This window comes from Pezoporus flaviventris, unplaced genomic scaffold, assembly GCF_033815535.1.
Source record: "Pezoporus flaviventris isolate CSIRO_AGI_PZ_B2104156 unplaced genomic scaffold, CSIRO_AGI_Pfla_v1 ptg000029l, whole genome shotgun sequence".
NCBI classification, from domain to species: domain Eukaryota; kingdom Metazoa; phylum Chordata; class Aves; order Psittaciformes; family Psittacidae; genus Pezoporus; species Pezoporus flaviventris.
Window position 1 is genome coordinate 9,347,875 of NW_026892577.1, and position 27,826 is coordinate 9,375,700.

A 27,826-nucleotide genomic window follows, 5' to 3' on the forward strand; every position below is an offset into this window, starting at 1 on the left:
AAGGAGTGCCATTTAAATTGGGGCTTTGCAAGCCTGCACATGGCAGGTGAGGCTGTGCGCCCCAGGAAAAGCAGGTGCAGCATGACAACAGCCAGTAAGAGAGATTTAAACCTTTCTGAGGACCAGTTTGGTAAATGAATAGCAGTAGAAATGGGAACAAAACCAGTTTCATGCATATCCTTGCCACAAGCAGTTATAGCAAGTGGTATGATGTCGCCTTCAGAACCAAAATAAGATCCAGATTGCTCTTTAATAATGCACAGTGTTATTTCATGTATGAACAAATGCAACAGAAACAAGCACAGTCCAGCTTTACACTAATGGAAACCCGTCTCCTGATTTAAAACTCTTTTGCAATACTCAGATAAACATATGTTTGGAAGTTGATTTTTGGCTCTGAAGCACCGATGGAAACAAAAAGCTGGTGTAAGCTGAAATGCCCATCCCTGGTAATAATGTTGATCTTTACTATGATAAGTGCCAGTCTATGATAAATACCTGATGATCAGTGGCAATAAACAGGGCTCACAACACAGCATGTTCCCTTAGAGTGAACGCCTTAGTAGCCCAGCAGGGACTTTTCTTCCGGTTGTTTACTTTGGCAGTGAAAAGTGAGCTCCACCCTGAAATGCTTGAAAGCCTAATCACAGGAAGTAGGTTCCTAGTGGAGAAGGAGAAGGATCTCATTGACAGGGACCATCTTGGAATAGAAATCTTACGGAATTCTGTAGTCTTCGATTCCAAATATGACTCAGGAAGTTTCCTGAATTGTCTCAGTCTTCATCATGCATGGGCCCAGGGGATAGTCAGAACTTCCCAGGATATACGCAGCACATGTCTGTACAAACCCCCTCTTTTGTTCCCTTCGGAACCATTGCTACCTAGGTTTGACAATTCCCCCAGAAACCTCATTATTTTAAAGGAAACATGTTCTTAAAGCTCCTTTGGCCCAGGACAGACTGTCTGATCACAGGGTTGGAGAGAACAATATGAAAATTACAGGTTTAAATCCCTATAGAGGTGTTTGCATATTCCAAGGGATTATATTTACCAGTGGGTTGGCCTTCTCTTGCATCTCCACAAAAAAAAAGCCAGAATGCCTTGATTTCAGTTTGACATGGATTTCAAACCAAGGGGAGACTCTTACCCCATCAGTATTGCTGTAGTGCCAGACAGTATATCTGCTACATCATTTGGTCTACACGAGAGTTCAAATATGAAGATAAAAACTCAGAGAGATGAGTTACTGATCTTGAATCATAGCCAGGTAAACCTGGCAGAACTGAGGGAAAGATCAAGCCTTATGACTGTACATGAAATGTGTGCTTTTAAGATGTTTTTATTTGCCTGTTAAAGGAGTAGAAATACAGTTTTGTGCTTTCAAGCTCTCTGTACTAGAAAGACTGATCTCAGAAAATGTTATGTGGTAAAAGTGGCTAAGTGTTACCAGCGTTCAGATCTGTAAAATCAGCTTTCTTGTGCTTATCTTATCATTTCTGGGGTTAGATTGTACCAGCCTCATTTAGCAGTAACTTTCTTCCAGGTTCTGCCTAGCACCAGACTTCAGCTTAACAGAGTTGCAAAGAAGGTTCTCAAATGAAATCTATTTAGGCAAACTTTTTTGGGGAGAAATGCAGAGTTTCCTTTGTTTAATTCTTAGGGGGAGGGATTTTCATTTTAAATTATAAACGTCAAATGCGAATGTTGAAAAATGTTCTAAAACCCTTCTATTTTTAATGTTTTTAACTTTTCTTTTTGGAAAGCCTGTAATCCCAATGATTGCTCTCACATCCCTGGAGAAAAATAAATAAATGGAAGAAAGGAACAAAGAGAACTTTTCAATTTTTTGTAATTTTCAAAATCTGTTGGAAATAAAAATATTTTTCTTGTAAACTTCTCTATAAAAGTGGTGTGAAAAATAAAATTGATGGAAAGTTTTCAGTCAATTGATAATTTTGATCCATTATTTATTTCCTCTGTTGTAAACAATGAAGAGGTTATCATGGTTCTGGGTCTGTCTTTTCCCCTTCTCCTAACTGCCATATATACTCTTGAGGAAAAAACCTGTCCCTCTTTAAGCCACACAAACTCTTCAGTAGTGTTGCTGGAGAACAGAACCAGGTTTGGTATTCAGTGTCACTGTATTCAATTTCCTCTTGCTTTTTAATTGAAATTTACAACAAAGGCAGCTTCATGATCAACAGACACATGGGCACAGACATGCCAACAAGCCAGGCACACCATCCAGGGACTGCAAAAAGCCCATTGTGTGCAAACAACAAACCTGAAAAGCTCAAAAACTTGATTTGGATGAGGTTTTTTTAATGCTTTTATGTTTCCTGAAGTGCCAGGCCGGTGTGCCATATAGATGGGGCACAGGAAAGATCTGTGTTACTAAAATAGACTGAGTTTGAATCACCATTTTCTTTCTACCCTGAATCCAAACTTACTACATACTTTCCATGTGCTACGAAAGATCCCTGCAGAAGGGGTCAAATCATATATAGTATATTTGTATATGCATGTTCTGCTCTTTTAACATATTTTTAACATGATCTGATACAATAGTTTCCAGCCTTTTTTAACTTGCAGACTTGTAAAGATTTTTAGAGGAGGGGATAATCCCTCTGTTGTAGGTTAAAATCATTTGTCAATATGCTTCTTTTACTTACCACAGGTTCTTCATAAAGTCTGTGGTTGAAAATGGTGAGTGAAATGTATTTCATCCATAATGAGCTCCAACTTGTCAGCTCACAAAACAGAAACATTAACATACTGAATACATGTTTAAAATCTCCATATACCTCAATTCTTTCTTTCCTTTGGTGATCGTTTGCTTCTATGCTAAATTAGAACCCCTGATAATTGAAGCACTTTCTCTTGGTGGCCTGCAATACTGTATCATTGATGAATTTGTTAGAAGATGAGCTTGCAAGCTCACTGTGCTTGCTTCTGCTGCTGGGGATCCCCATCCCTGCTGAGAAGGCTGAGAAGCTACTTGTGGCACTCTATGCTTTATTGACAGAAGTCTCAGGAAGCTCCCTTTTTCTCTTGCTTCTGCACCTGGCAGAGCCATAGAAGGTCTCTGTACACTGCAAGCACAACCTCAAGAGTGAGTATAAACTTGCCACATGTGGTATCAAGTCATTGATTTTTGCTCCACATACCCAATTTTGTCTTGGTATAGGAAACCGGTAGTTTGAGTTCATTGTGTCAATACAGCATTTAGGAGAAGCCAAATTCTGTAGAAGATACACTGCAAAGTCGTTTGTGTATTGGTTAAAAAACCTTCTAGGGATGACTATTAGGCCTTCTGGAATATGTGAAAACTAGTGACGCACCTTATATTTAACTGTGCATGGTAGATCAATCTGGACTGCATGAGCATGCTGTTGGGCACTGCTTATGCTCTGGACCTGCCCTCAGGCTGCTCTGGAGCTCAGGCTAATGCTCTCTCTTGGTGTTGTGTAAACAATGTGGATAATGAGGAAATCTGTTATGAAAGCGAAGTTAGATCTTGACAGTATAGATAAGGCTGGAGGGCTTGGGAGTGGGATATAGGAGGTGTACCACCAACAATATAGACTCACTTGCAGTTCAGCTGTCCCTGCAGCAACAGTTCTGGTGCCCCTGCAGTTATCCTCAGTGCTTTGAGTGGTTACTTGATCTGGGTGTGAACTATGGGCTTTATGCATAGTCTTCTGTTTAATTTCCATTCCCTGTGCCCAGGTACTTTCAGGAGATGTTCTTGCAGTACATACTCACCTGAGTGACCAAGTACCAGTGGCATTTCTCTTCCTAAAGTCTCTTGAAAATCCTTTATGGGCTGTGAAATAATCCTTGATACAAAAATAACCCTCAGAATATTAGCAGGGAAAAGGACTTGCAGGGCAGGGATGAATAAAGCTGGAGAAGGGGAGAACAGAAGAAAACTGTTCTCAGGGACCCTTCAGGCACCCTCCCATGCATTTCCTATCCTGCTAAAGAGAACCCTGTCTGTATAGGTGGTGAGTTGCTCCAAGCTGTAGCTAAGCTGAGCCGAGATTTTTTGACAATGTATGTTTTGAATTTTCTGTCAGGATAGCACTTAGAAATCAGTTGCCAACTCAGAAATCTATTTGCCAACACTCATCATCTTCTGAGGCAGATCTCCAAGATAAGCGTTGTCTTCAGCTTCTGTCCTGTACTGTTGCATTGCAATTCCCCCTGTGTTGCTTCATGTGATGGTGCTTAAACTTTCAAGCTTTGGACTGGCAGCAGGTAGAACTGGTTGTATTGTTTGTTTGAAATACTAATTGCTTGGAATTTTGACCATGGGTATGGCTGGTGAGCAATTCACAAATCCAACTGTGTTTGCTTTGCGTCTGCCAGAAAGGATTTTTGGGTTTGGGGTTGGGTTTTTTTTTTTGCTTGCTGCCAGTTCTTTGTAAACAGTTTGCTTTGACTTTGCTCCATTATTTATATTGGCAACACCACAGCCAGGTCATCTGGCATTGGTTGTGTCCCTTTGCTGCCTGGCTGACTGAAGCATTTGATGTGTAATGTTGGCAAATAGTGCATTTTCTGGTGCGTATTTTTTCTCTAAAAAACACTGGTGCTAAAACTGTTTTAAGGCTTCACAGGTTGCAAACAATCAGTAGTTTTCTAAAAGCTGGGGGATGGGTAATTATTTGATTCTGTGAATCAGATTTTGAATTCTCCCAAATAAAACACTCAAGGACTGGTTTTCTTTGTCTTTGACCAAGCAGGTGGGGCAGTGGGCTGATTTGGAGTAACTAGCGCATCAAACGAGAGACAGTCCAGCTCTGACCTCTGCGGCTGTGTGGAGCATGTGTTGAGGCAACTCTTACCTAGAGGACAAAGCGAAAGCCAGCACAGGGAAGGAGAGGCTCCTTATGGGTGAAAATTACTTAGTTTAAGCTCACAGTGATACCCCTCAGAGCAGCGCTGATCAGGGCCATCAGCTTCACAGCTGTGTTCCCTGGCAGATGTTGGGGCTTGCTGCACATCTGGGGTAGCTCCTGAATTGCCATGGTGGGAGTGGAAAGGCAGAAGGAGAGATGGCAGCAAGTCACGTTGGCAAACAGGTCTGTTAACATCCCAGCCCTGCTGCCGTTAGAGGTGAGTCTGGTATGGATGATAACTCCTGGCTCTGCCAGCGAACAGCCTGACCTGTACCAAAATGTACAATATGCCTAAGCGTAAGTGTGCATTAAAAGCTGCATGGAGGACAGAGGGGCTGTAAGAAGTCACCAATGTGTTTTGTTTGGATCTGCCTGTTCCCAAATCTTACATTATCAGGAGCAGTTCCAGATGCACAAGACAATGCACATGTCCATTCTCAGCCCTTGGACTGGGCTACTTGCTAGTAACTATTAGGCAGTTGTATTGCAGAGCATCGATAACAGCATCAGGGACCTAGTGTCTATCCTGGCTTGTCTCTGAGCAGAGGTAGAGAGCCGTCTACTGCTGCTGAAGAGTCCCACTCCTCCTGTCCACATGGTAACAGTAAAAGCAGCAAGCCCAAGTCTTTACCCACCTCTTGCCAGTCTCTGCCCTCCACCAGAACAGCCTAGACCCTCCTTTCTGGACCAGTACAATTCAGTTTGTCCTGCACGGTGAAGGATCAGTGTTTTACAATGCTCCGTATGCATATATAGCTTTATTATAATTATTGCTATTTATTATTTGCACTGTGATAAGCCTTAGAAGCTGTAGCAAGCCTCCCATTGTGTGGAATGCTGTATAAAGCCAAAAGGATAGGGGAAAGGCAGTCCTTAGCTGTAGAGGTTTTATATTAAGGAGTACAAACAGCCAAGACATCTGTTGATCACTCGTCTTTTGGAACCTGGGAGATTGAGTTAGTAATGGCTTTTTGCATCCTGACATTACTCACCTCCCAGCACCCCAAAAGCAATGATCAGTTCCCCACAAGACTTTTATTCATGCCTGAGGTTACTCACAGTGAGTTTCTCAAGTGATGTGCAAATTGTGGACTTGGGGCATTGAGTCAAGGGAGTGACTCAGGAGGCTCTGACTGGTTTAGTAGCTGCCCAGCTCTATTAGCAAAATGAAGAGAGAACTGCAGTTGCTACACAGAAATAGGTGTGGTTTCTTCTTCCCTGTGCGAACCATCCTTGTGCAGACCTGCACTATTCCAATCAGCTTGTTGGCTGATTCACTAGCTGTGTAATTTATGTGTCAATCAAGACAGAATTACCAGACCCATGTACACCTTATCCTGTGCTCCACAGCTGCCTTTGAAATTGAAGATAAAAAGTTATCATCACTTGGCTGTTTCTAAACCTTGAACACCCCTTAAGCTGCCAGAGGACAGCCGTGACAAAACCAGCTGCTTCAGCTTTGAGACTCTTTATCTTTGGGCTCCCCTTGCAGAGTGAGAAGTGATTCAGATGTGCTGTAGCACAGCCCCCTCCCAGGTGCAGTGAATATGCAGTGGAGACTCCTGCCTCATCTCAGCTTTTTCAGTACCAGCTTCAGTAGTTGCAGGCTTTTGGAGCATCTTTCACCAGAGAAAACAGTGCTGTCTTCAACCATGATTTGATCTCTATAGCTGCCAGACTGAGGTGTCAGTTGAAAGTTCAAAGTCTGTACAGCTTCTTCTTGTGTTGGGAACAGGGAAAGCAGCAGACTCTGCATCTGGTATAACATTCACAGGTACACCTAGGAGCAGTGTACTTCAGGAGTGCAGACTCCATCTGTACAGACTTCACCTTCTACAAGCAAAATTGAGCAGGGCAGATGGGGGAATGTGAGGAGGGATACTGTCTCCTTCAAGAGGAGCTCAAAGTGCCTCCCCTGCTCTAACCACCAGTTCACACAACACCACTGTTATTGGAGAAGTGGCAGCTGATGACCTGAAGCTAGGTCTGCTGCAGTTCATTGCCCTGTGCCAGCTAGACACCTGACTTTCAGTAGCTTTGGGTACCTGAGCCAATCAGTGACTTCAGTGAAATGTGAGGCAGCTCAGGACCTCTCCAAATTATGCCCATTAGGAACCTGAGTGCAGTAGTCAGTGTGTTTCATCAAGCAGCATCCTCAACTTTACCTTCTCCTATATTTCCCCTTTTAAATGCAGAGTTAGTGCTTCTCAGTCAACAGTTTCATTTTAAGGCACCTCTACATCTACCCCACCATCCTCTTATTTTTCTTTCCAGTAAGAAAGAAGAGACACTCCGTGAACGCTTTGTTCTCAAGACACATTAAACCAGTATCTTTCTCACTGATGACATTGCAGGGACTGAAATGCCGTAATTTTCTTATTTTATCAAAATTGGGATGGCTACTTTTGGTTATACCGATGTAAAGAAAACTGGTGAACAAAGGTCAAGGAGTGAGAAAATTTCTCCAGTCCTGAGCATGTTATCTTAAAATGTGAGGTCCAATCTCTTGCTCCAGTGAAATCTTTATGTCATTCCAGTGAATCTTCCCTGTACTGGTGGGTCTTGCAGAGCTATGATATCCCAGTGCATTCAGTGCTGTTTTGCCTTGAACAATTTCTGTCTGAGAGCAGCCAGGCTATGTCTGAAGCACACAGCTCTGGACTGTGCTGGAATCAGGTGTAAAATGGGATGACCAAAGTGCAGGTTTAAAGTGCGGTTGACAGTAAGAGGGACAGTAAAGTGTCATGTTCAAAGAATGTGAAGTTCAAAAAGGTAAATCCACTTTTATCATTCTATCAAGTCTTAAGCCAAGAGCAGTTTGGCCAGGTCCCAGGCTGAGCTCTACTCCTCTTAATGACTTACTTGCCACATGCAGCTTGTCCTTTGATTAGTGTTCAGAAGGAAGAGTCATGGATGCTTCCTCCATGCAGGGAGGAAATGATGCTTCATAAATGTTTTTATGACTAAAAGTAAATATAATTACAAGTTCTGTGATTTAGGAGATGCATTGATGAATTCTGAAGGAGTCTTGATTCCCATCAACAAGCATAGGGCGTAGCCTTTTGAGTGGCAGCGTAGTGCTGAATAGCAGCCATGTGCCTACACACTTTTTGGAAGTTTTCGACTTAAAAGAACAGAGTACAATCTTGACAGTGCACAGCTACGATACCTTAAAAGGTTTGTGCAAAAACAGGCATGAAGCATCAAGTTCTTTTCCCATTCTGTGGTACAAACCTGTCAAAATCTGTGTAGGGTGAGAGGAGCAAAGGTGGGTTCTGATTCTTACAAATAAACCCAGGACACCAAATGGCACTGTCATGTTCAGTAGGTGGAAGTGTTTTTGCACAAGGTATGATTAAGCTGTAAACATCTTTGCTGTAGGACACTACATCTTAAAATGTTGTACAGATTAAAAAAAATAATTGGACAATTAATGGAAAATACCCATCAAGGAATGACTGCAATGCTGCTGCTTTTGATTTAGGAAGTGTCCATTGTACACCAGGAAAATATCTCTGTATGCTTATCCTGTTCCCGTAGTCTTCTTTGGGCTGTTAAAGTGAGCCATGGTGGAAGACAGGGTTGTGAGTTAGATGAAGCTTTGCTTTGACACACCATGGCTGCTCTGCTGCTCCATTTCCTATTCGGTGAAGGCTGTAGGTGATATACGCGGAAGAAATTTTGTTCCTTAATCAGTTTGGTGTATTTATATTTATTAATAGTGCTGCCTTCTGAATAGAGCATAAATATCTATGTGGTGGGCGATGCAGTTCAGATTGCTGACTTGAGCACTTTCCAGCCAGTTTGTACTAGCTGGAAGTTTAGCCCCTTCTATTGCAAGCAGCAAAATATGCTTAGTTTGCAGCCAGCTTTGCAGAGACATCCACAGGTGCTCTGTAACTCTGTAAGAAAATACCAGTGTAGAGCTCAGATCATGTATCAGAAAGTTTTGGCACAACTTCATTTTCTTCAGCTTAAGCCTTCACACCTGTGTCTGTCTGGGATCTAAATAGTTAATCTACCTGAACAAATAGGCAGGAGAATTTTTTTCTTCCAATAAAGTTTGATTCCTGGAGGCAGATCTTTTTTTTCCAGTGAGTGTCAGGTAATTGGAAGGGTAGGGTGAGGCAGGAAACCACGACACGCCTTTGTTGGGACTTGTTTGAGAGCACGGGAATAGAAAAGCAGAAGAAGGGCGAGAATAAAACAGGTTGACTAAAGAAGAGGTGAACATTTTTGGATGATCACTCAGATTCCACACACCTTTGGAAGGACGTGATATAAAGTGTAGGTGGCAAATTCTGGTAGAAAGAAAACGGTTGAGGAGAAAAACAGATTTTCAGTTCAGTAAGCAAAGCACTCCAGGTAAGTTACATTACTTAAAAAGGAGTAGAAAAAAAGTATCCTTTATTTTCTCTCTCCTAGATTCCTTGAAGAGGAAGGCTGAATTCTCAGGCGAAATAGAGGAGGTCTTACATGTTTCTCTGGGGAATACAATGTAAAAATTTGTGTAAGAGCTGGGTCATTTAGGGTTTGTGTTTGTCAGCGACTACTGCTCTTTTAAAGTGAGCATCAAGTTAAAGGAGTGTACCTGCTGGGAGATAAGAAACGTGAAGCCAAGCTCTGGCATATTTTTAATGGACCTTGTGGTACTGCCATGCAAATAGATAAAGCTTAGCTAGATGTTCTCTGTTCTGCAAGGGTACCAGCATGGTGAAATGCACATCAGCTGTTGGCTCGTTTTAAAAGTGAGCAGAGCTGAAACGTGCTGGAGGAATGATGATAATAAATCAGAGCTTCAGGTGGTGGGTGCAGGCTGTAATATTAAGGAGTTGATGTTTAGTCCTGAGAGTGCCTGGAACTGCTTCTGAGTGAAAGTTTGTGTTGCCATGAACAAGCTTTGTTTTGCCCTATGCTGAGTAGACTTATTTATCAGCAGTGACTCATTGACTATGGACTTCGTGCTACCTTTTTGTCACAGAAGATTAGGAGGCATTGTAAGGTGTTATTGAAGCTTTGTCACACTAAGTTGATGAACTCTGTTTTCAGAATTGGTTTGAAACCTTTCAGCAGCAGGTCTGGCAATTTGAACACAGTAGCATAAGGTAAAAGACCTGTCTTTGGACTGAATTGTAGAGTGATTTCAGGGAAGTTACTTGTTCTTCTGTGACTAGTTGCTTCATCTGTGGAATGGTGACAGCACCACTTGCTTGTTCTGCAAACATATTTTGTATAATACCAGGTTGTTTGGCTCCCTTTCTGTGCCAGAAGCGAGAAGCTTGTGTGGGTCAGACTGGCCTTGCTTTGGGCTGTTTCTCTTCGAGTAGCTCAATTAAGTAGAGACAGTGAGGACATGTTTTTGAAAGGAAGGTACCTGGCAGTGTGGAGTAAGGTCTGGGCAGTGCTCCTGCTTGTGCTCTGGAAAATGGGCTCATACTGCTGTCAGATGGGACAGATTGTGGGCAGAGAAACATTTGGATCCTGGCAGCATGTCCAGGCTTTGGTTGGGCACTAACCTGCTTCCTTGGAATGAGCATCGTTTCAGTGAGTCTACAAAATGAGCAGATTTGGTTGACTTGATTCTGACTGTGTTAGTTTTGTTAGAATAACTGAAAAGAAATAGGTTTTAAAGCAGAATGAGGAGGTCAGATTCCTAGACTGGTGTAAAAAAAAGAGAGATAAAGGGCCATTTTAAAACTCTATTAAAAACCAGTTGATTCTGTGATTCTAGTCCCAGGACAGTAGCACCTGAAAGGCTTGATTAAGAGAAAGGGGCACCCTAAGAGACATTTGATATGATGGAAGACATGGCATTTGCTTTTAACATAGTCAATGACATGGTTTGGGGACATCTACTGAGTCTCAGAGTATTTGTGATCAAAGGATTCCACTGACATTAAATGTTATTAATCTCAGCACCTGCTGGTGCCTCCTTCTCTTAATGGAGTGTCTAACAGCAGGAGCCTTATTAATGGAGGAAGGAGGGAGTTGAAAGGATGTGCAGTGGGGGTGTAACAGCATTCTGACATGAAAACTGGAAGAACATTGTGGAGGAATAAAGGAATCTGAAACGTGCCTGCTTTCATTTTTCCATTAAAATGTGTCCTTGTGGCTATTCCCCTCCCCTTTGAAAAAATGTCTGTAATAAACTTTATTACCTTTGCACACCATACCTAAATTCTGAGATAGTAAGAGGGGTTTGAGTGTCCCATCTCAGTGGCTTAGTGTCCTTGCCAGTGTGGTGCACTGCAGTCAGGTGGAAAAGGGGGTGCAGGAGTCACCCTGCAGTGTCAAGCTGATGTGGAAAGCATGGATCTAAGTATGCTTTGCAAAGCTGGGTTGCTGTTACTATCCTGCTTTTCAGTGCTCTACAGAGAGGAAAAAGTGTGGACAAGTGTGCCAGTGCTAGACCTCTCCTGGTTCTTCACACGGTTACGGTCTGCAAGTTCCCTGGTTTTGTGGGTGCCACAAGCACACTGTAAACCCTGAGCTTATGTTAAAATGGCTATAGGGTTCCCTCTCTTATGCTGCCTGCATTGTTTGAGAGTGATCCCACTGCATGAGTTCCTGCTTGTTGCTCAGAGATGATTGCAGGTGACTTCTCTGATTTAATAGCACTATTGCTTTGCCACAGACGTACCCCACAGCTACGGCTTTGTGAATCCAGATAGGAGCTGGTGAAATGAGTCAGTCAGTCCTGGCACATAATGAAAATCCAGCTCAGTCATCCTACTGGAGCCTGGGCTGGGTTTTGCATTCGTGTGGCTAACACATGCAACATATGTCAAACTGCATCATGTGCTGGAGCTGGGCTGTGGCATGTGTGGCTCCAAAGATGTGGTTTAACCTCTTGTGATTTTACTATTTTTATTGGTAACAGAGCAAGCCCTTTCCTCAAGGGAAAGCAAAGATGCAGAAGATGTATTCAACTCCGTGGTGGTGCTGCCCTCTTCCAGCACCCATAAGCAGTACCACTTCCCAATAGGAGAAAGGGAATGGAGTTCCGGGGATACAAAGCAATAGGAAGGCAGTTTCCAAATACAAAACTGTGTTCCCTGCCAAAAACACTGGCAAAGCCAACAGTGCTGACAACAGCTTCCAGCATCTGCTTTTTAGGGAAGGAGCTTGAAAGATGTTTCCATTGTTGATGCAGTAAAGAATAGCAGAGAGATTGCCTTTTCTTGGAATGAATGACTCTTCCATTGGAGGGCACTGTTATTCTGCTGGAGGAGGAACTCTCCTAACACATACAGCTCCAGTCTTGCTCATGCCTTGGAATCAGCACTCTGGATAATCCCATGGAAATCCCCAGTGTTAGCAAGCACTGTAAGGCGTGGATGGTATTCTGATGCCAAGGTTGTGTACAGACTTGGATGTGGTCTCAGGAGCTCCGTTTACAGGGCTGTTTAGCCAATCTCAGGCCTGAGGTGCAGAGAGTGAGGGCCCTGGGCACTGTGGGTGTTCTCTGCAAATTGGAGCTGAGTCTGTGATAGGAGGCTGAAGTGGCTTGACTGGCAGTGTGTCTTCTACACTGAAATTGTTGCTGTCCAGCTCTGGGAATAGCAGAACTGAATCTGAACTTAAGATATTCCTGCAGATTCTCTGCTGCATCCTACTTTATACCACTATTTGTGCGTGGGCAGTGCAAGTGTAACATCAAGGGGGGTACTCAGTAGACACTTTGCAGAAGGGTAAGTGGAATCATGAGGATCAGACTCAAATGGGAGTTGAATTGGAGGGCACAGTCTTGGGTTCTGCCTCAAGCTGGGCTCTGAATCTTGGAAGGAATTTTTCCCAAAGTGTGTTTTTTGTACTCAGCCTGTTATTTGTGGACATTTTGATACAGCTGGGTCTTCAGTTTTGAGGAGGAGTCTTCGAATGCACTGGAGAGTTCTGATCTGTTATGACCTTGTGCATAAATTCAAAGCTCTTCCTTTTCATTGTTTGTGGCTGCACAAGATAAAATGTTACCTTAGATGAGGATTGAGAAAATGTGTATTTCCTTCTGACAGAAATGTTTTCTAATTGGTGTTTTTCCACAATCATGTTTCTTTGTGGTATTCCTGCCTTGGCAGGCAGTTATACCTCTGCTAGAGGTATGACTCTGTAATTTTGACTCGAGTGTGATCCAAGGTATGAAGGGGAGTTGACACAGCATTCCCAGCAGTGATTCCAGTACTATGTAGGCTGACCTGAGCTGGCATTAACTTGTATCAGATTCCAAAGATGCAGACAGGGCCTCCAAACTGTCTCTGCTCTGCTTATAAAACAAGATAAAGCACTTCCTACCTTAAGTTCCTAGCTGCTGAAAACAGCTAGTTTAAGCGTGCCTCCAGTGTTTTTCGGCGTCACTAAAGTCAGTGCTGTGGCTTTAGCATCGATTTACCCAGAGAATGCACAGTGTTACTGTCGAAAGTGCAACAGTATCTCTGCTTAGGTGTTTCTGGCAGCGCTCGCATGGTGCCTATAGCTTACTCCTGCCGCTGCCTTTATTTCTAATCCTGTGCTGTTGAGTCCTGCCCAAAGCAGATGTGTGGGAGCAGCATTTCAATCCTGTGGTTTTGATCAAGCCTTTATAGGGGCACAACAGGAGACAGTAGTGTAGTGCCACAAAGTCTGGGTTTAAATCCAGGTCTAAACTTCTCGAGCACTGAGTGGATTTGCTTCAATGGCCCTTATTTCACCTGCTGGCTTCACAACCCCTCCTGCTGTTTCAGCTCTGCTGCATCCAGTTTTGTAGTAAAGTGATGCAGGTCTGTTAGTAATACTGATATGGCTCTGGGAAGGCATTATAAACTCCCTATCATAGATGTCTTCCACAGCTGAAGGGAGAAAAGTGGTGGGCCTTGTGGGGAGCTGTTGTAATATCCTACTATCCACAGAGCTCTGAGTGCAGTGTCTGCTTTCCTTGCAGGTGGCAATGGTATGGATTCTGTAACAAAGAAAACGAGGCAAGATGGATCAGAAGTTACTGAAAGACGTAAGGAGAACATTTTCTGAGTCACACACCAGAAATCACAGAAGTGGATGCTCAGTTTTCTAAGGGATTGAATGCTGACCAGAGCCCCAGAGCTAAATTCTTCACCTGTCCCTGTTCTCTCTGTAGAAGACAGAGTAAGGGCCAAAATCACACATACAGAGACATGTAGCATGACCTGATTATTTAGCCACAGGTGATTGCCCTATGGTAACATTTTTAGCCAGTAGTGCAGACATTTGGACTCTCCTCCTACCTCTGATACCGCTGCCTGTGTGGCCTAGAAGATGGTCTTCAGATGTGGTTTTTGGCTGTGTGTAAAACAGGTGATAGTTTTCCTGCTGGCATTATGGGAATTAACGAGGAGGAAGCTAGTAAGGGGGCTGCTCTTCCAGCAATGGCTGTGCCCAGGAATAATAGTACTTCCATGTTTTACAGGGATCTTGTGAAGAGCAAAAGTGTTTCATGGCAGCATGTCCCTAGTTACTGTAGAGGTAGGAAGGCTTGAAAACACACAGCATTGGGTACTAATGAGACTGCAGTCTCCAAGCAGTGTGGTCTTAATGGACTGTTCTCTAAATGAGACCACCTTTGACTAAGTCATGTTCTTCCATGGAAGTTAAGTAGAACATTGATCTTGTTTGGCTATATTAACATGCCAATACTTCTGCATCCTTTTCTTTCTTCAGTTATTACAGAGACTGTGACCACAAGACTGACGTCCTTGCCACCCAGTAAGTAACTGTCATTACATTACTTCTGCTGTTCTGTGCTCCTCCATGCTTTTTGACTACATTATTTCCATAAATCCCTGGGTGTGGGCAGTCTCCGTGCAAAAAAGATTCACACCCAAAGAGGAGCTATTTTCAGAAATGCTTCTCCCAAAATACTTTTTACTAGAGAATATGCAGGAAGTAGGATGTGGGAAGCTGTCTGGATACTGTCAGAAACAAAGCTGCATAGTCCACTAAGACTGGTAGACCAGACTCTCCAAGGGCTTAAACCCAGATAGAGGGTCTCCAGTGCTGACTGTCTCTTGGGGACAAGGGTCAAAAGTGATGGGTCTGCAGCCTCCACTGCTGGAGCTGAGGTGTATTCTTCTGTCATCTTACCCAGCTGACAACAGTGAGTGAATCTTTCTGGGTAATGTCAGGTGTCATGGGTGATTTCTACTTCTGTAGGGAAGTACAAGTACCAAGCAGGGAAGAATCCTCTACGCTCTTTGTGGCACCATATTCTTTATTAGCTTGCTCCAGCTGGGTTGGAAAGGAATTGCATCTCATTTATGATGAGGGTTATCAGGAGTATCCTTCAGTCCATCTGTGGAGCAAAACTTGAATACAGACCTGCTGGGTTTGCAGTCTGAATGTTTTATCTAACCTGCCAGGACACTTCCCTGCAGTTTTGGTATCTCACCAGACATGAAGCTATATTTGTTATTGTGAGGACAGCTTTGGGTACCTACTGGCTTGTCTTGCAGTGTTGCTGCTGTTCTGATCTTTTACCTTGAGAGAATATCTCATTTTGTGCTTATCTCTTCCAGAAGGAGGGAGCAGCAGTGGGCTCAAAACGTCATCCCACACTGGAGGGAGTGGAGTGGAAAAGAGATCTTACACCCATAGCAGCAGCTATGTGACTTCAAGTAAGGAATTAGGGCGTTGCACAGTGAGCAAAAAGAGAGCAAGGGCAGCTGAAATGATCTGAGGAGAAATTCAGGCCAGGGGAGTAGGATGAGCCAGAGGTAGGGAAAATAAGATTTGTGGAAGTAGAAGTGGCAAACAGTCAAGACAAAGGTATTCCTTCTCTAAAGCTGGGTGTGAGGATGAGTGAGTAAATGGCAAAATTCCCATTTTCCACAGGGAAAACTTGATTTCAGGGAAGCAACAACACAAAATGTCATTCCTACTATTGTTAGGAAGTCATTTAGAACCCAGATTTTCCTTCTTTCAGGATTGATTTCCGAATCACAATCATTCTGACCATTCTTGTTCCAAAGACAGTTTTGACAAATCGTTTTGTTGATCTTGCTCAGGATAGAATATTATTACAGAATTTCCTAGAAAATATTTTCCTCTGTGTGTGTATTCATCCATGGCCTTAGCACTTTGAAACGGTCTGCCAGATTTTCTGGATGTGCTAAATCAGTATGTGCTGTCTACTCTGTGGGTTCTTCTCTAACAACATTCTTTGCCCAGCTGTTAGATTGTTGTAGCGAAGGTGTCTGAAGAATAAGCTTCCTAATCAGGTTTCTGGCACACCCCTCTCTGTCCTCAGTGGGCCAGACTGTATAACTACCCTTGTAAAAAATATCCTCCATGCCCTGAAAGAGTTGTCAAACCAAAGGGAGTGAAGTGCAGTCTGGAAGCTCAACGGGAGGGTTAGGCGTACCCAGTAGATCTGACAGACACCTCCATACCAATTAAAAGCTAGACTATGGAATCACTTTGCCTCAGAGGAGATGTGAAGTAACTCCAGTGAAGGGAGATGTCAATGTAATTGTCTGGACTGGCACCAGTGTGAGAACTGAGCCCAGCCCTGCAAACTCAGACAACTGTGGCAGGATTGCCATCTCCCTTGTTATTTATTTTGAGTGTGTGGAGGAAGAGAAAAGAACCTGAACTTTAGAGATAATGAGTTCCTGACGTTTCATGAAGCATTTTCTAATCTCTGCCTGCAGAATGCCTCTAGCAGAGCCTTGCTTGTCACAGTAGTTCTTCCTGCTGAATTAAGTCAAAAAGTTACAGAACAATACAGGTCCTTGTAGAGGGGAAAGTTGGCAAGAAAGCACTCTGTTGAGATCACATGGGCATGTTCTTTTTGCAGGGATGGGTAAACAATATCCAGTCTGATCCTGCTGATCAGCATGGATATGGTGCACTTTATTACAGGGCCCCCTTTTTGCTGCTATCTGCTTATACTCCAGAATTTGATTCCATACAAGAGTATGGACACATTAGTTATGTCTGCTTGGTTCTTTCTCCACATCACTGATGTAAATTAGGAGGGAAATTCTTTCTTCTGTTGAAATATAACAGACTCTAAAAATCTTCAGGATGCCTTGGGCCTGATGCACACCTCAGTTACTTCTCCAGAAAGTGAACTGACTAAGGCATGACTAAGTGAAAGTATGGATACCTGCTTTGGAAGGGAAGTGGACTTATCTCTGCTTTCCCTTATCTCATGAACTGTATCCTTCAGCACTTTGAGTTTGGCTTTAAAGTCTCCCAGTTTTTGTGGTCTGTGTCATATAACACTTGAGTTTACAGGCAGATCTGTATCCAAACCAAAACCCAGCACCATCAAGAGCCAGGTAGTCCTGCTCAGGGGAGATGGCTCATTCATCATCCTAGGCCAAAACCTACTGTCATATATATCATTGACAATGTTTGTTTTGAAAACACAACGATAACAAATACTTCTCCCTGCACTAAATGGTGAGAACAGTCAGAGTTAGACCCAAATGTTGTTCTTGCCAGTGTAGAGTTGTGAGGTACCAATGCAAATTTGTCCAGCTCAGACAACAGCAACATAAAGCACCCAGGGCATCCACAGTGTACATCCAGACCATGTCTTCAATTTGCCGACTGTATTTTGTTTTACCTATAGGTGGAAGTGGTAGATTGAATTCAATGTCATCTTCTGGCTACAGACAAACCCAGTCTCCCAGCTCTACTCTCACCAAATCACCTGGCTCGACATTTGAAAGAAAAACCTATGTCAACCGCCATGCAACATACGAAGGTATCACAGAATATGCCATAAGGAGGCAATGTGTAGTGAACTCTGAGGTTGCATTAATGCAGGTTTGTTCCAAATAGCACAAGAATACCATTGTGGTTTTGCTAGGAAATAAGCCGTCAGGGACACATTTTAATGATTAACTCCTATGGATAGAAACGCTCATTCCTAAAAGGAGTTGTGACATATTTTTGATGAAAGACATTAGCAGCCCTTTGATGTAATCCTGAACATCTCTTTTTTTTTTTTAAATGGAAATGTTTGTTGCCCACTGGGATTAGACGGTTACCAGAAAGACATGTTTTGAAAGCTTTTAATGATCTTGTGCAAAGTATTAATGAACACCTTTCTATTCTCTGCAGGGAGCTCCAGTGCCAACTCTTCTCCTGAGTTTCCCAGAAAAGAGTTTGGTATGTTCTTTTTAGAGCTGTTCCTCTGAACTTGATGGCAAGGTCATGTGAGTTGGTGACTACGGTGGCTTTTTGCATATTGCTGTGTCTTGCCCTACCTATACTTCCTCTGTATTGAGCAGCCAGTGCAGCTCCATGACTTTGGAGGAGTTATTTGGGGTTTACATTCAGAGCTGACAGCAGGGTCTCTAGCTGATGCATACTCAGAGGATGCATACTGTATATCTGCTACCCTCAGCTGCTCTTGTTATGCTCCCCATATGGCACAGGACATGGATGGGAGAACATAGACATGACGTGCATTGTATCATTTCCTTCCCTCTGCTCTGCCATACATAACTGGGAGAACAGCTCCAAGCAAGAAAGCCCAGACTCATGATCTTGAGCATTGCTACATATGCTTTTCCAGTAGCAATTTTCTAGACTTCAGCATATTAATATGGGAAGGTGAACTCTCTATCAAGTGATATATTTACACTAAACATTGTCAGCAGGTATGAGGTTACCCTGTCTAAACTCTGAGCTGCCAGTTTTACTCACTGTACATAGTGAAACAATATGATCAGGCAGTCCTTCTCAGAAAGACTTAGAGCTCAGAGAGAAGGCAGGGTTTCACAGTGTCCAACCTTAGTTGATGGGGTAAACAGCCTCATTAGCTTCCTTTTGGGCAATTGTCATCCGTGTGCATTTATAAGTACAAAAAGAAACAGCAATTGGTCCAGAAATGCTCAAGGTGCTACTGATTCTTTAGATACCTTATAGTCTAAAGGGGCATGGTAAAAACTCTGAGGGTTCAATTTCCCCAACTGTGCCCCAAGTAAAGGTTACTGTCTGAGCACTCTGAGCAAGATCATGTGTTAATTTTCTGAGATGTCATGGGCAGTAAACCCTAATATTGCTTTACTCTCATTGCTGTTCACAGCATCTGCAGCCACAAGAGGGAGAAGCCAAAGTCGAGGTGAGTGATACTGTTCTTTTAGGAGCCTCTTTTGTTTTTTATTCAGGGTGTGTTAAATGGACCTGTTCCTTAGCTGCAGTCAGTAAGTGCAGAGTAGTAGGATGAGGTATGCGGATTTACGCTACTGCAGATGTGAACCATTTATCGGTAAGCAATTGCTTATGCACCCTCAGTGTAAAAATTGACCCTAGTGAAGGTCATGGTGGTTTGGACTGTCAGAAAAGAGGATCTATTTGAGGAGCTGGGCAACTGGGAGCATAGGACATCATCTTTCATTTTTGTCCGTTCACTATGATAACTCAATCCGTCTGTGCTCTGTGACCTGCTTATGACATATTTATAGTAATTGCTATCAACATGAATATAGTGTATTCATGTTCCTCCTAACGTGATCTATCTTACAAACTGTAAGGGCATACCCTGAAATGATATCATGCTCGTACTAAGGAGATGGTGAGGAAATTATGGTCTTGCTGTGGTCTATTTAGCTAGATCACTTTAAAGATCTGCATTGTTTAAATCATTCAGGTCTTCTAATAATTTATTAGCAATGCTGGGGAAAGAAAGGCTATCTTGGTCTGTAAGTGTGTAATATCTGTTCCCAGCTGCTTGAAGAGGAAACTATAATGTCACTTTATCCAAGTTAATTTTAGCAGTGGATATAAATCAAAGTGTGCTCTTGCACACTTCTATTGGAGTGTCAGAGCTACCAATTATTCTGCCTCAGATCTTCACAGTCTCCTCTAGCACACTTACATAAGCTCCCAGCAGAACTAGGCCATACATAATAAAACAGACACCAGAGAATTAGCTCCAGTTTCTCATATTACTTCAGAAAATAATTCCAATCCATCAGCTTCTCCACATGAATGCCAAGGCTAGTGTGTCTTTTATAGTGCATGCACTGTCAGATTTCATCTTCAGGAGCATGTGTCACATGTCCTGGCTGATAAGTTTGCTTATGGGTAGCAAGCTTAAAGGCTTGCCCCAGCCAAATCGTATTAACTCCATAGTGGCTTGTGCTGGACAGTAGAAGTCAGTAATAAAATCAAGTACCTAGTGAGAATATTTACTTAAACTGGCCTGGTTACATTCAGTGAGTCGAGAAGTCAGCAAGTTGTAAGAGACTAAATCATAGCGCCCATTGTAGTGTGAATTTTACCCAAGAAGTAGTGGGCAATTTGTGTACTTACTAAGCTTCTTTTGGCTCTCTAAGTTTGCGTCCAGAAGGACGATAATAACAATATTTGTGATGAGTGGGAATATCAATGTGATTGAGGACTGCATATATGGAGTAGGCCTTCTGTATATCTGGCAGTAACAATGCTTTTGACTTCAACAGAGGCCCTCAATGAGTAAACCTCTCTGGAATTAAATGTAGCAAAATGTGACCCCAAAACAAAAAATCACCCAAAGCAATTTACAGCCAGTTCACATTGGGCCATAAGTGCAGTTCAGATAAAGCAGCAAGACAGCAAGGTGGAGCATAGACAACAAGAAGGGAAAAATTTGGCTCAGCCTAAAGATTCATTCCCAGCCCAGGGCACAAACACATCTCACTCCATATTCATGATCTGCTTTTGCTTTTTCCAGAGAGTGAAATACGAGTCCGACTGCAGAGTGCATCTCCTTCTGGCAGATGTAAGTGCCATGGCTTTTATTCCAGGGGGATCAGGTATACGACAGAGGATGTTGCTGCTGTGGGTATGTTTGCAGTGTCTCTGGGGTCCAGTCTTCATGATGACAGCAGCATGTAATTCTTTTCCCTGTTAAGAACATTCGTCTCCCCTTTCTGAACAAGGAAGCATGCTGTGTGTTAGATGGTGGTCTTGCAAGAGTGTAGTTGTACTTAGTGCCAGAAAGAGAGGCCCTGAAGCTTTGTTAGTAAGTGGCACCCCCAGAAAGTACAACTTCATCGACACACATGTAAATGACACTGAATGGTTTAGCCAGGGCAAGATTATAGATCAATGAAACAATGGCTTTTGGGTGATCTGGACATGTTTCTTTTCCTTACAGGGACAGAACTGGATGATGTGAAACGTTTGCTGAAAGGAAGTCGATCAGCCAGCTGCAGCCCTACTCGATCACCATCAAGTACACTCCCGATACCAAAAAAGGCTGTGGTGGAGACAAAGATGGTTACGGAGAGCTCTCAGTCAGGTACTTGGCAATGCTGGAGCCATTCCAAACATTATTTGCCATAAAAATACCCAGTTGCTAAGAACATCTGAGTAAGAAAACACAGTTTCTGTCCCAGACAGTGGTGGCAATACAGAAAAAGGGTCAGAATGCTGCAGGGCTGTCCAGATGTTGTCCTAACAAGAGCCATCTTGTGTAGCATCCTAGTTACTTGTCTAATTTCCATAAAAATAAGCCAGTTCCTGCTGCCACCAGCTTTAATTCAGAGGTGCTTCTGGCATAGGCAAGAGCTGTAAGCAAATACCTCTTGAAGCAATTTGATCTGTTATCTTCAAGAAAGATGGAGATAGCACTGAAGACATTTGGGTCAGTGTTTGATTTATTGTGCACACAACACGCTTCAGAGATCACTAGAACTTGAAAATAATAGAAGTGGTACTTAAAATACTATAACCAGCTTTTATAAGCCTCACCACAGGGCTTGAGGCAGTGGTATTCACATTCACTCCACTGTCCTCCACCAGTATCTAGGAGCAAGCAATACCTTTTCACTTGCACATGGTTCGAATCCTGTCTAAAACTGTGAATTTTAGCCCAATACACTAGTGAACCAATCAAATCCACCTGTGGGAAGCAAAATACATCCCATGGCCCAGGATCATTAATTAACAGAATGGTGGACTGAAGTGTTTTATTCTAGTATCAGCATGAACAACAATGAAATCTCTTCAAGGTTTTGTGAATGATAATGCTACCAGATCAATCTTTATTCCATTGGTTAAAATTCAGATGGGCTTTAATCACCCGTCATTTGAGATCAGTTATACCATGTTGATCTGGAGTCACTGCATTGAATCCACAAGGGTAATTGAAATTTAAGGCAGATGAAGTTATTTGCCATGTAAAGCTGCAATGCATGCTGAGCCATATGCCTGGTCTTATCAAAACACACTTCTGTTTGGTTTTTATACAGTGTCGGGGACATATGATACAACCGTACTGAATACCGCTCTCCCTTCATACATGTGGTCATCCACTCTGCCTGCTGGGTCTTCCCTTGGTGGATACCATAACAGCTCTTCCTTGATCAATGCTATGTCTCACTCTACAGGTTCAGGTATGCTTCCTGGACCGTCCAGGCTTGAAGGATAGAATTCCATAATGAAACTGGGTCAACAGCAGTGGGGGGTTTTTGCACGGCAAGAAGAGCTAAAGTGATGGGAGAATTGAGATAGCAGGGGTTATGCTTGAATTTTCTCTGTTTTTCTGTAACTTGGTGCTCTCTGCTTCTACACTGACTCTATTTGAAAACCCCGCTTTGTGAGGATATATTTTCCTTATTGTGATCTGTTTCTAAAATTTTGATGATAGCTTTGTCAATGAGGTCAGGCTCACGTTCCATATAAAAACTAGTTTTAGACTCTAGTTAACATTGAATTATCCTAGCCCGTTGTAAAAACAACTGGGTCTAATCCTTCAGTCCTCATACACTAAAGATGTAATCTTAAATGTTAGAAGTGTTGAGTGTGTTTATACATTATAAGACCTGAATGCCAGGGATGCTGCATTTCCCAGCTGCAGAGAAAAATAGGAAGCTTTATGATAGCATACTATTAAAAGCTTTGCTTTCTCACACTGTCACATGATTGAAAATTGTCTGATGCAGGATTTTCTCCCCTTTGTCAATTTAGTAACAGAGTGGTTTGGTATCACAATTGTCAAGATTTTTCCTTTCTGCAATTATTGTGCATATCATTAACTGCATTTCACAGTGACCCTGACTTAATTTCTGTGAGTGTGCCACTGAGCTTTGGGCGCTGGATTTCTGATTCCAGAGAAGTAACATTTCACCTCCTCTTTTTGCAGTTTTTGGTGTCCCAAATAACCTGGCTCCCAGCACTCATACTCTGAACGCAGGCCTGAGCGCTTCCTCTACAGGTCAGAATTACCTTATTCCCTTCATCACCACAGTCCTGAGAGACACGTACAATGAAATAGTACCAATGTCATTCTATTTCTCTTCTGTTCCTCATCTCAGTGTCAGCAGCTTATCTACATACCACAGCTATATATTTACAGTGGATTTATTCAAAGTCAGACCTCTATAGCTGGTGTTAGCTCCTGACGATTTTTGTCTGGGAGGCAGGGAACGCTAGAGATTTTCCAAGGAGAATAATTTGTCTGTTAGGGTAGCCTGTTTCTTCCCTAGAACAACTCAGGATAATGCCTTAAAAAATAGACTCGTGTCCTAATCCACACATGTCTATAGACACACTGTGTCTACGCAGCACAGTGCCATCATGCAGGGTCTCTCACTGGGCCTGCGAAGAGAGCAGGGTGTATGAGAGCAGCCTGTACACTGTACACACTGATTCTGGCACCAAAGGTGTCACCTGCCAGGCTGTTCGCTTCTCTCTGGGCAGTACTTTGACAGTACACACTGTACAGTTAGATCCTTAAATCTACCATGGTCAGTCCAAGCCAGTTTTCTGAATTTACTTTTTTGCCAAGTGCCCTACCTGCAGGAATTAGCATGTGAGTGGCCTCACAGTCAAACTTGAGATCATGTTTTAAAGTGATCATCATTGTCCTGGGGCAGCAATAACTTATACAGCAAAATGATCTAAGGAAAAAAACATCTTGTGAGGAAGATCTTTGAACAGAAATGCTTAGTCCTGTGATGCCTCCAGCTGACTGGTAGTTTTGGTTTTACGTGGAATATCACCTGCACTGCAGGACTCCTATAACCCCTATGGCAATGTTTTTCTTTGCAGTGTTTGGAGTTCAAAACAACCTGTCTCCAAGCTCTTCAACCCTGCCCCAGAATGCTACTGCAGCTTCTGCAGGTCAGTACAATTTGAGCCTAGAAAAAGTGTGATGGTCACACAATGTGTGCTGCCTTCTCCCACCTTTTCTATAGTGACTAGACAGTTCATGTTGACAGAGGCTCCTTCATGATCATCTTTTGAGGCACAGCATCATATAAAGTGATATTGAGGAACATTTCCTTTACCTCTTATGGGCAAGAACAGCACCCAGTGCCTATGGAAGCATTAGAGATTTGCTTCCTGGGGATTTCCTTGCTTGTTTGAATTGTCCTAAATACCTTGAATGAGAAAAGGCTTTTGAAATGGTGTGCAGACCAAGTTGGTGTGTGGATACCTTGTTATCCTTCATCTCTTCATTCTCAAATTTCTTCTTTGCAGCATATGGGATGAAGAACACTTCACAGAGCAACACCATGGCAAGTACTGGTGTGTCTACCACAGCAGGTGTGTCATTCACAGTTGTTTAGGCATGGCCTTAACAAGCATATCATGATAAAAATGAGTCAGAGATTCATCCAACTGACTGACACTAACACTTGCTCCTCAGGAGCAGGACATGTCACTAGCCAGGTCTCCTACCAGTAACTTTCTGAATAGAAAGCAAATTAATTAGAAACTAAGCATGAGCAAGTGAGCTGTTCTAATGGAATAGCTGATTTAATTTCAGCTATTTCTGCTCAACAGGTAGGTCACGGATAGAAGATCACATGTGTGAAATCATGCTTTATTTGAAGCCAAAACATTTGCAAGGTTGCTCTTAAACATCACTTTGCAGTAGTACCAGCCTCAACCACTGAAAAAAATCAAGGGATTGACTTACATATGATCAGACTATTTGTTTTTAAAAGAGAGGAGTTCTTTCTCCTGGCCTGTAGTCTTGAATGGTTGGGATTCATCTTATCCAGCTTTCTTCTGCAACTGAGATCTATAAATTAGGGTTGGTTTTTGTGTGTGTGTGTGTGAGGGAAGCCAAGTTTCTTTTGTAATCCAAGGAATTCCAAAGATGAGGCTTAAAAATAGGTGTAAATACCACAGAAGTTATGATAACATTTCTAATACAGGTTTACTCCAGGTTTGTGTTAGAGTGATGGAATAATACCATTACAGTTATCTTGATTTTCAGTGTTGTGTCAATTTGTGTGCAAATTCAGGTTCGTACACTGTTCAAAGCATACTTGGTACTTTCTGATTGCAGAAGGGTGACCACACCAATGTTTTTGAGCCTTGCTTGGCCTCTGCCAAACCTCAGTAAGCTACAGTTCAGTGCCCCATAGCCATGCCTGCCTCCTAAGGATATGGAGTCCTTTGTGCTTGACAGAGTAGGTCTGCTAAAGCTGCTCCTCAACTTAACCTGTGCTGGTTCTGGTGGCCCTTGAATGTCTCTCTCAGACTGAGTTTCTGTGATTCTATAGTAAATGTGTTTGAGAAGCAAAGATATCATTGGTCAGATAATTTCTTCATGTGACTGAATTCCAGACGCTCTCCATTTCTGGTTGCAGTTGCTTCCCTGCTAGTGAAATACACATCTGTAAAGAAACCTAATGACACACACAGGTCTCCTCTTAGCTTCAGTGAGCAGTGTGTCTCTTACTCAGTGCTTATAACCGTGGCAACTCCAATCACAACGGAACTGCATATTTTAATGAACAAAAGGCTTGTGGCTTGCAGTTATGACTCAGTGGCCCACACTCATCTCCTCCTCATTCCAATCCATTATCAATATCGCAGGGGGAACAGTTTTGAGCTCCCAGGGAGAAGACATTCTGCGCAAAGACTGCAAGTTCCTGCTGCTGGAGAAGGAGAATGCCCCAGCAAAGGAGGTGGAGCGCTTGATCATGAACAAGGACAGTGGTAAAGTCTTTAGTGCCTCTACCACTGGACTTAATGGAGGTAACTTTTCTTCTGGACATGTGGATATGCTAGGGCAGAGAAATGGGGGGAGTTCAGAGTTCAGGACATCTGACTCAAAACTCTACAAGTCAAACGAAGCTCTGACAGGCAGTTAGCCTTTGACTGTGGCAGCTGCAATCTAGGTCTAGCTTTTGCATTTGAAGCTTCAGATTGTGCCTTGGAATATTTTGCAAAGCTCAGGAGCTTTGAAAGAAAAAAAAAGGCAGAGCTATTTTGTCATCCCAATGAAAAATATGCCTTTTGCCAAAGAGAAAAATAGGCTTGGATGAACTTCTGATGTAATGATTTTAATTACCTGTTCAGGATCCTTTGCAGAAGACACTTTGAAGAAAGAGAAGCAGGGATTGACCTCCTCTTATACTACAGATACTGGCATAAAATCAGATGCAAATGGTAAGAGTTTGTCCTTGTGGAAAAAAGAATAGAACTTCCTCCTGCTTCCATTACTGCCTTCCTCTTTCAAGCTAATGCTCTAACTTCAGTAATGCACAGAAAGACTTTTAAAACCTCTTTTATTGCTGTTAAAACAGGAGGACTAAAATCAGCAGCAACAAGGGACAAAGCAGCTTATGCAGGTAACTGATGCAATTTAGACTTTAACTGGAAGAAGTGCCAAAGCACGATATGTAAAAAAAACAATCCTTAAGTGACATGGGTGATCTCAAGGGAACCATATTTTTCAGTTGTTATCATAAAATGCACTGAGTGTTGTCCCCTGTTGGAATTCTCATTGAGAATGATGTTCCCAGCTTCCACAGGGACAAGAGTTACATGCACCGTGTGCAGAGTGGGATGTAAAGATTTTTCTCCATAGCCCTTTGTATAATGGATTAGACTTGGTGTCCTTATTATAAGAGATTATTGATTGAAGTTAAGGAACACTTCATTAACCAGGAGACTGCCCCTTCCTTCTTCCAGAAATACGGAATGGTGATGTGGGGGGTGCAGTCGGATCAGCACCATCCTGGTGTCCCTGTAGTTCCTGCTGTAGCTGGTGGAAATGGCTCCTGGGTTTGCTTCTGGCCTGGTTGCTTCTCCTTGGATTGCTTTTTGGACTCATAGCTCTGGGTAAGAAATAACTGAGGAACAAAATGTTGAATGGGATAGAAAGAGGGCATAAGCTGGTAAAGAGGCCAATTACCAGAGACAGCAAGCCAAAGAGATGAGGAGGAGCACATTCAACTTGACTGCCACTAAGATATTACAAATGTACAGAAAGAATGGATAAGGAATATAAAACTTTAATGAGGGGTTATGTAGTCTTGAGGTGAGTAGGTTAGGAAAACTACTGAGATCTGAGGTCTTCTCAGAGACTAACAGATTCCAAAGTTGTCATTTTAACTTCAGATATCCCTGCTAGAAGAATAAATACAAAAAGCAGTCCTGCAAAACTCAGTGGCCATAGCTATCTGACACAGTGTTGCCTGATCCCTGCTGTTAGAAGTAGGTATTTCAGGCATGCATCTGTGGCAACAGCTGTTCCCTAGCATTTTACTTTAACTTCCAGCGGAAGAGGTGCGAAAGCTGAAAGCTCGTGTGGAAGACCTGGAAAGAATCAATGGCGGCCTTCTGGCAATTAACCAAGGGAATTCAAAAATAGAAAAGGATGTTTCAAGAGTAGACTTTCTTCATGGTATTTCACCCTCCTCAAGCTTCCCTTATGAAAATGAAGAGGCAGTCTGGCTGATGGTGAAGAGCAGACTGAACAAGGAAATGGAACGAGGTGAGCAGAGTGAATAGCTGTGGTGCTGCCTGAGACCAGGTTATTTGGAAGGGAGTGGGAAGATTTTCTTGCCCAAGGGCCTAAAGATCAGGACTTCTAGAGTGCAATGAAGTCTGCCAAAAATAATGCCCTTACCTGTCCTCACAGACAGGCTGTGCTGGAGCTCAGAGAGCTACCACTTACGCTGGTGGTGCATCTCTTAAAATGCAGCAGAAAAGAGAAGAAAGAAGTTTGT

At 42.7% G+C, this 27,826-nt stretch overlaps 1 protein-coding gene across 1 annotated transcript in view; it reads left to right on the forward strand.

Moving 5' to 3' along the window:
* The first annotated feature begins 9,083 nt into the window (after positions 1-9,083).
* COL17A1 (collagen type XVII alpha 1 chain) overlaps positions 9,084-27,826 on the forward strand; it is a 41,292-nt gene continuing 22,549 nt past the window's right edge. The window contains exons 1-18 of the mRNA XM_061458825.1: positions 9,084-9,269; positions 13,819-13,884; positions 14,571-14,615; positions 15,425-15,523; positions 17,488-17,622; positions 17,982-18,029; positions 18,952-18,987; positions 20,581-20,628; positions 21,007-21,150; positions 22,103-22,246; positions 22,996-23,067; positions 23,904-23,975; positions 24,336-24,401; positions 25,686-25,847; positions 26,172-26,261; positions 26,399-26,443; positions 26,787-26,936; positions 27,376-27,591. Coding sequence (XP_061314809.1) covers positions 13,830-13,884; positions 14,571-14,615; positions 15,425-15,523; positions 17,488-17,622; positions 17,982-18,029; positions 18,952-18,987; positions 20,581-20,628; positions 21,007-21,150; positions 22,103-22,246; positions 22,996-23,067; positions 23,904-23,975; positions 24,336-24,401; positions 25,686-25,847; positions 26,172-26,261; positions 26,399-26,443; positions 26,787-26,936; positions 27,376-27,591 — 1,627 coding nt within the window. The 5' untranslated portion in view covers positions 9,084-9,269; positions 13,819-13,829. The remainder of the gene's footprint in view (positions 9,270-13,818; positions 13,885-14,570; positions 14,616-15,424; positions 15,524-17,487; positions 17,623-17,981; positions 18,030-18,951; positions 18,988-20,580; positions 20,629-21,006; positions 21,151-22,102; positions 22,247-22,995; positions 23,068-23,903; positions 23,976-24,335; positions 24,402-25,685; positions 25,848-26,171; positions 26,262-26,398; positions 26,444-26,786; positions 26,937-27,375; positions 27,592-27,826) is intronic.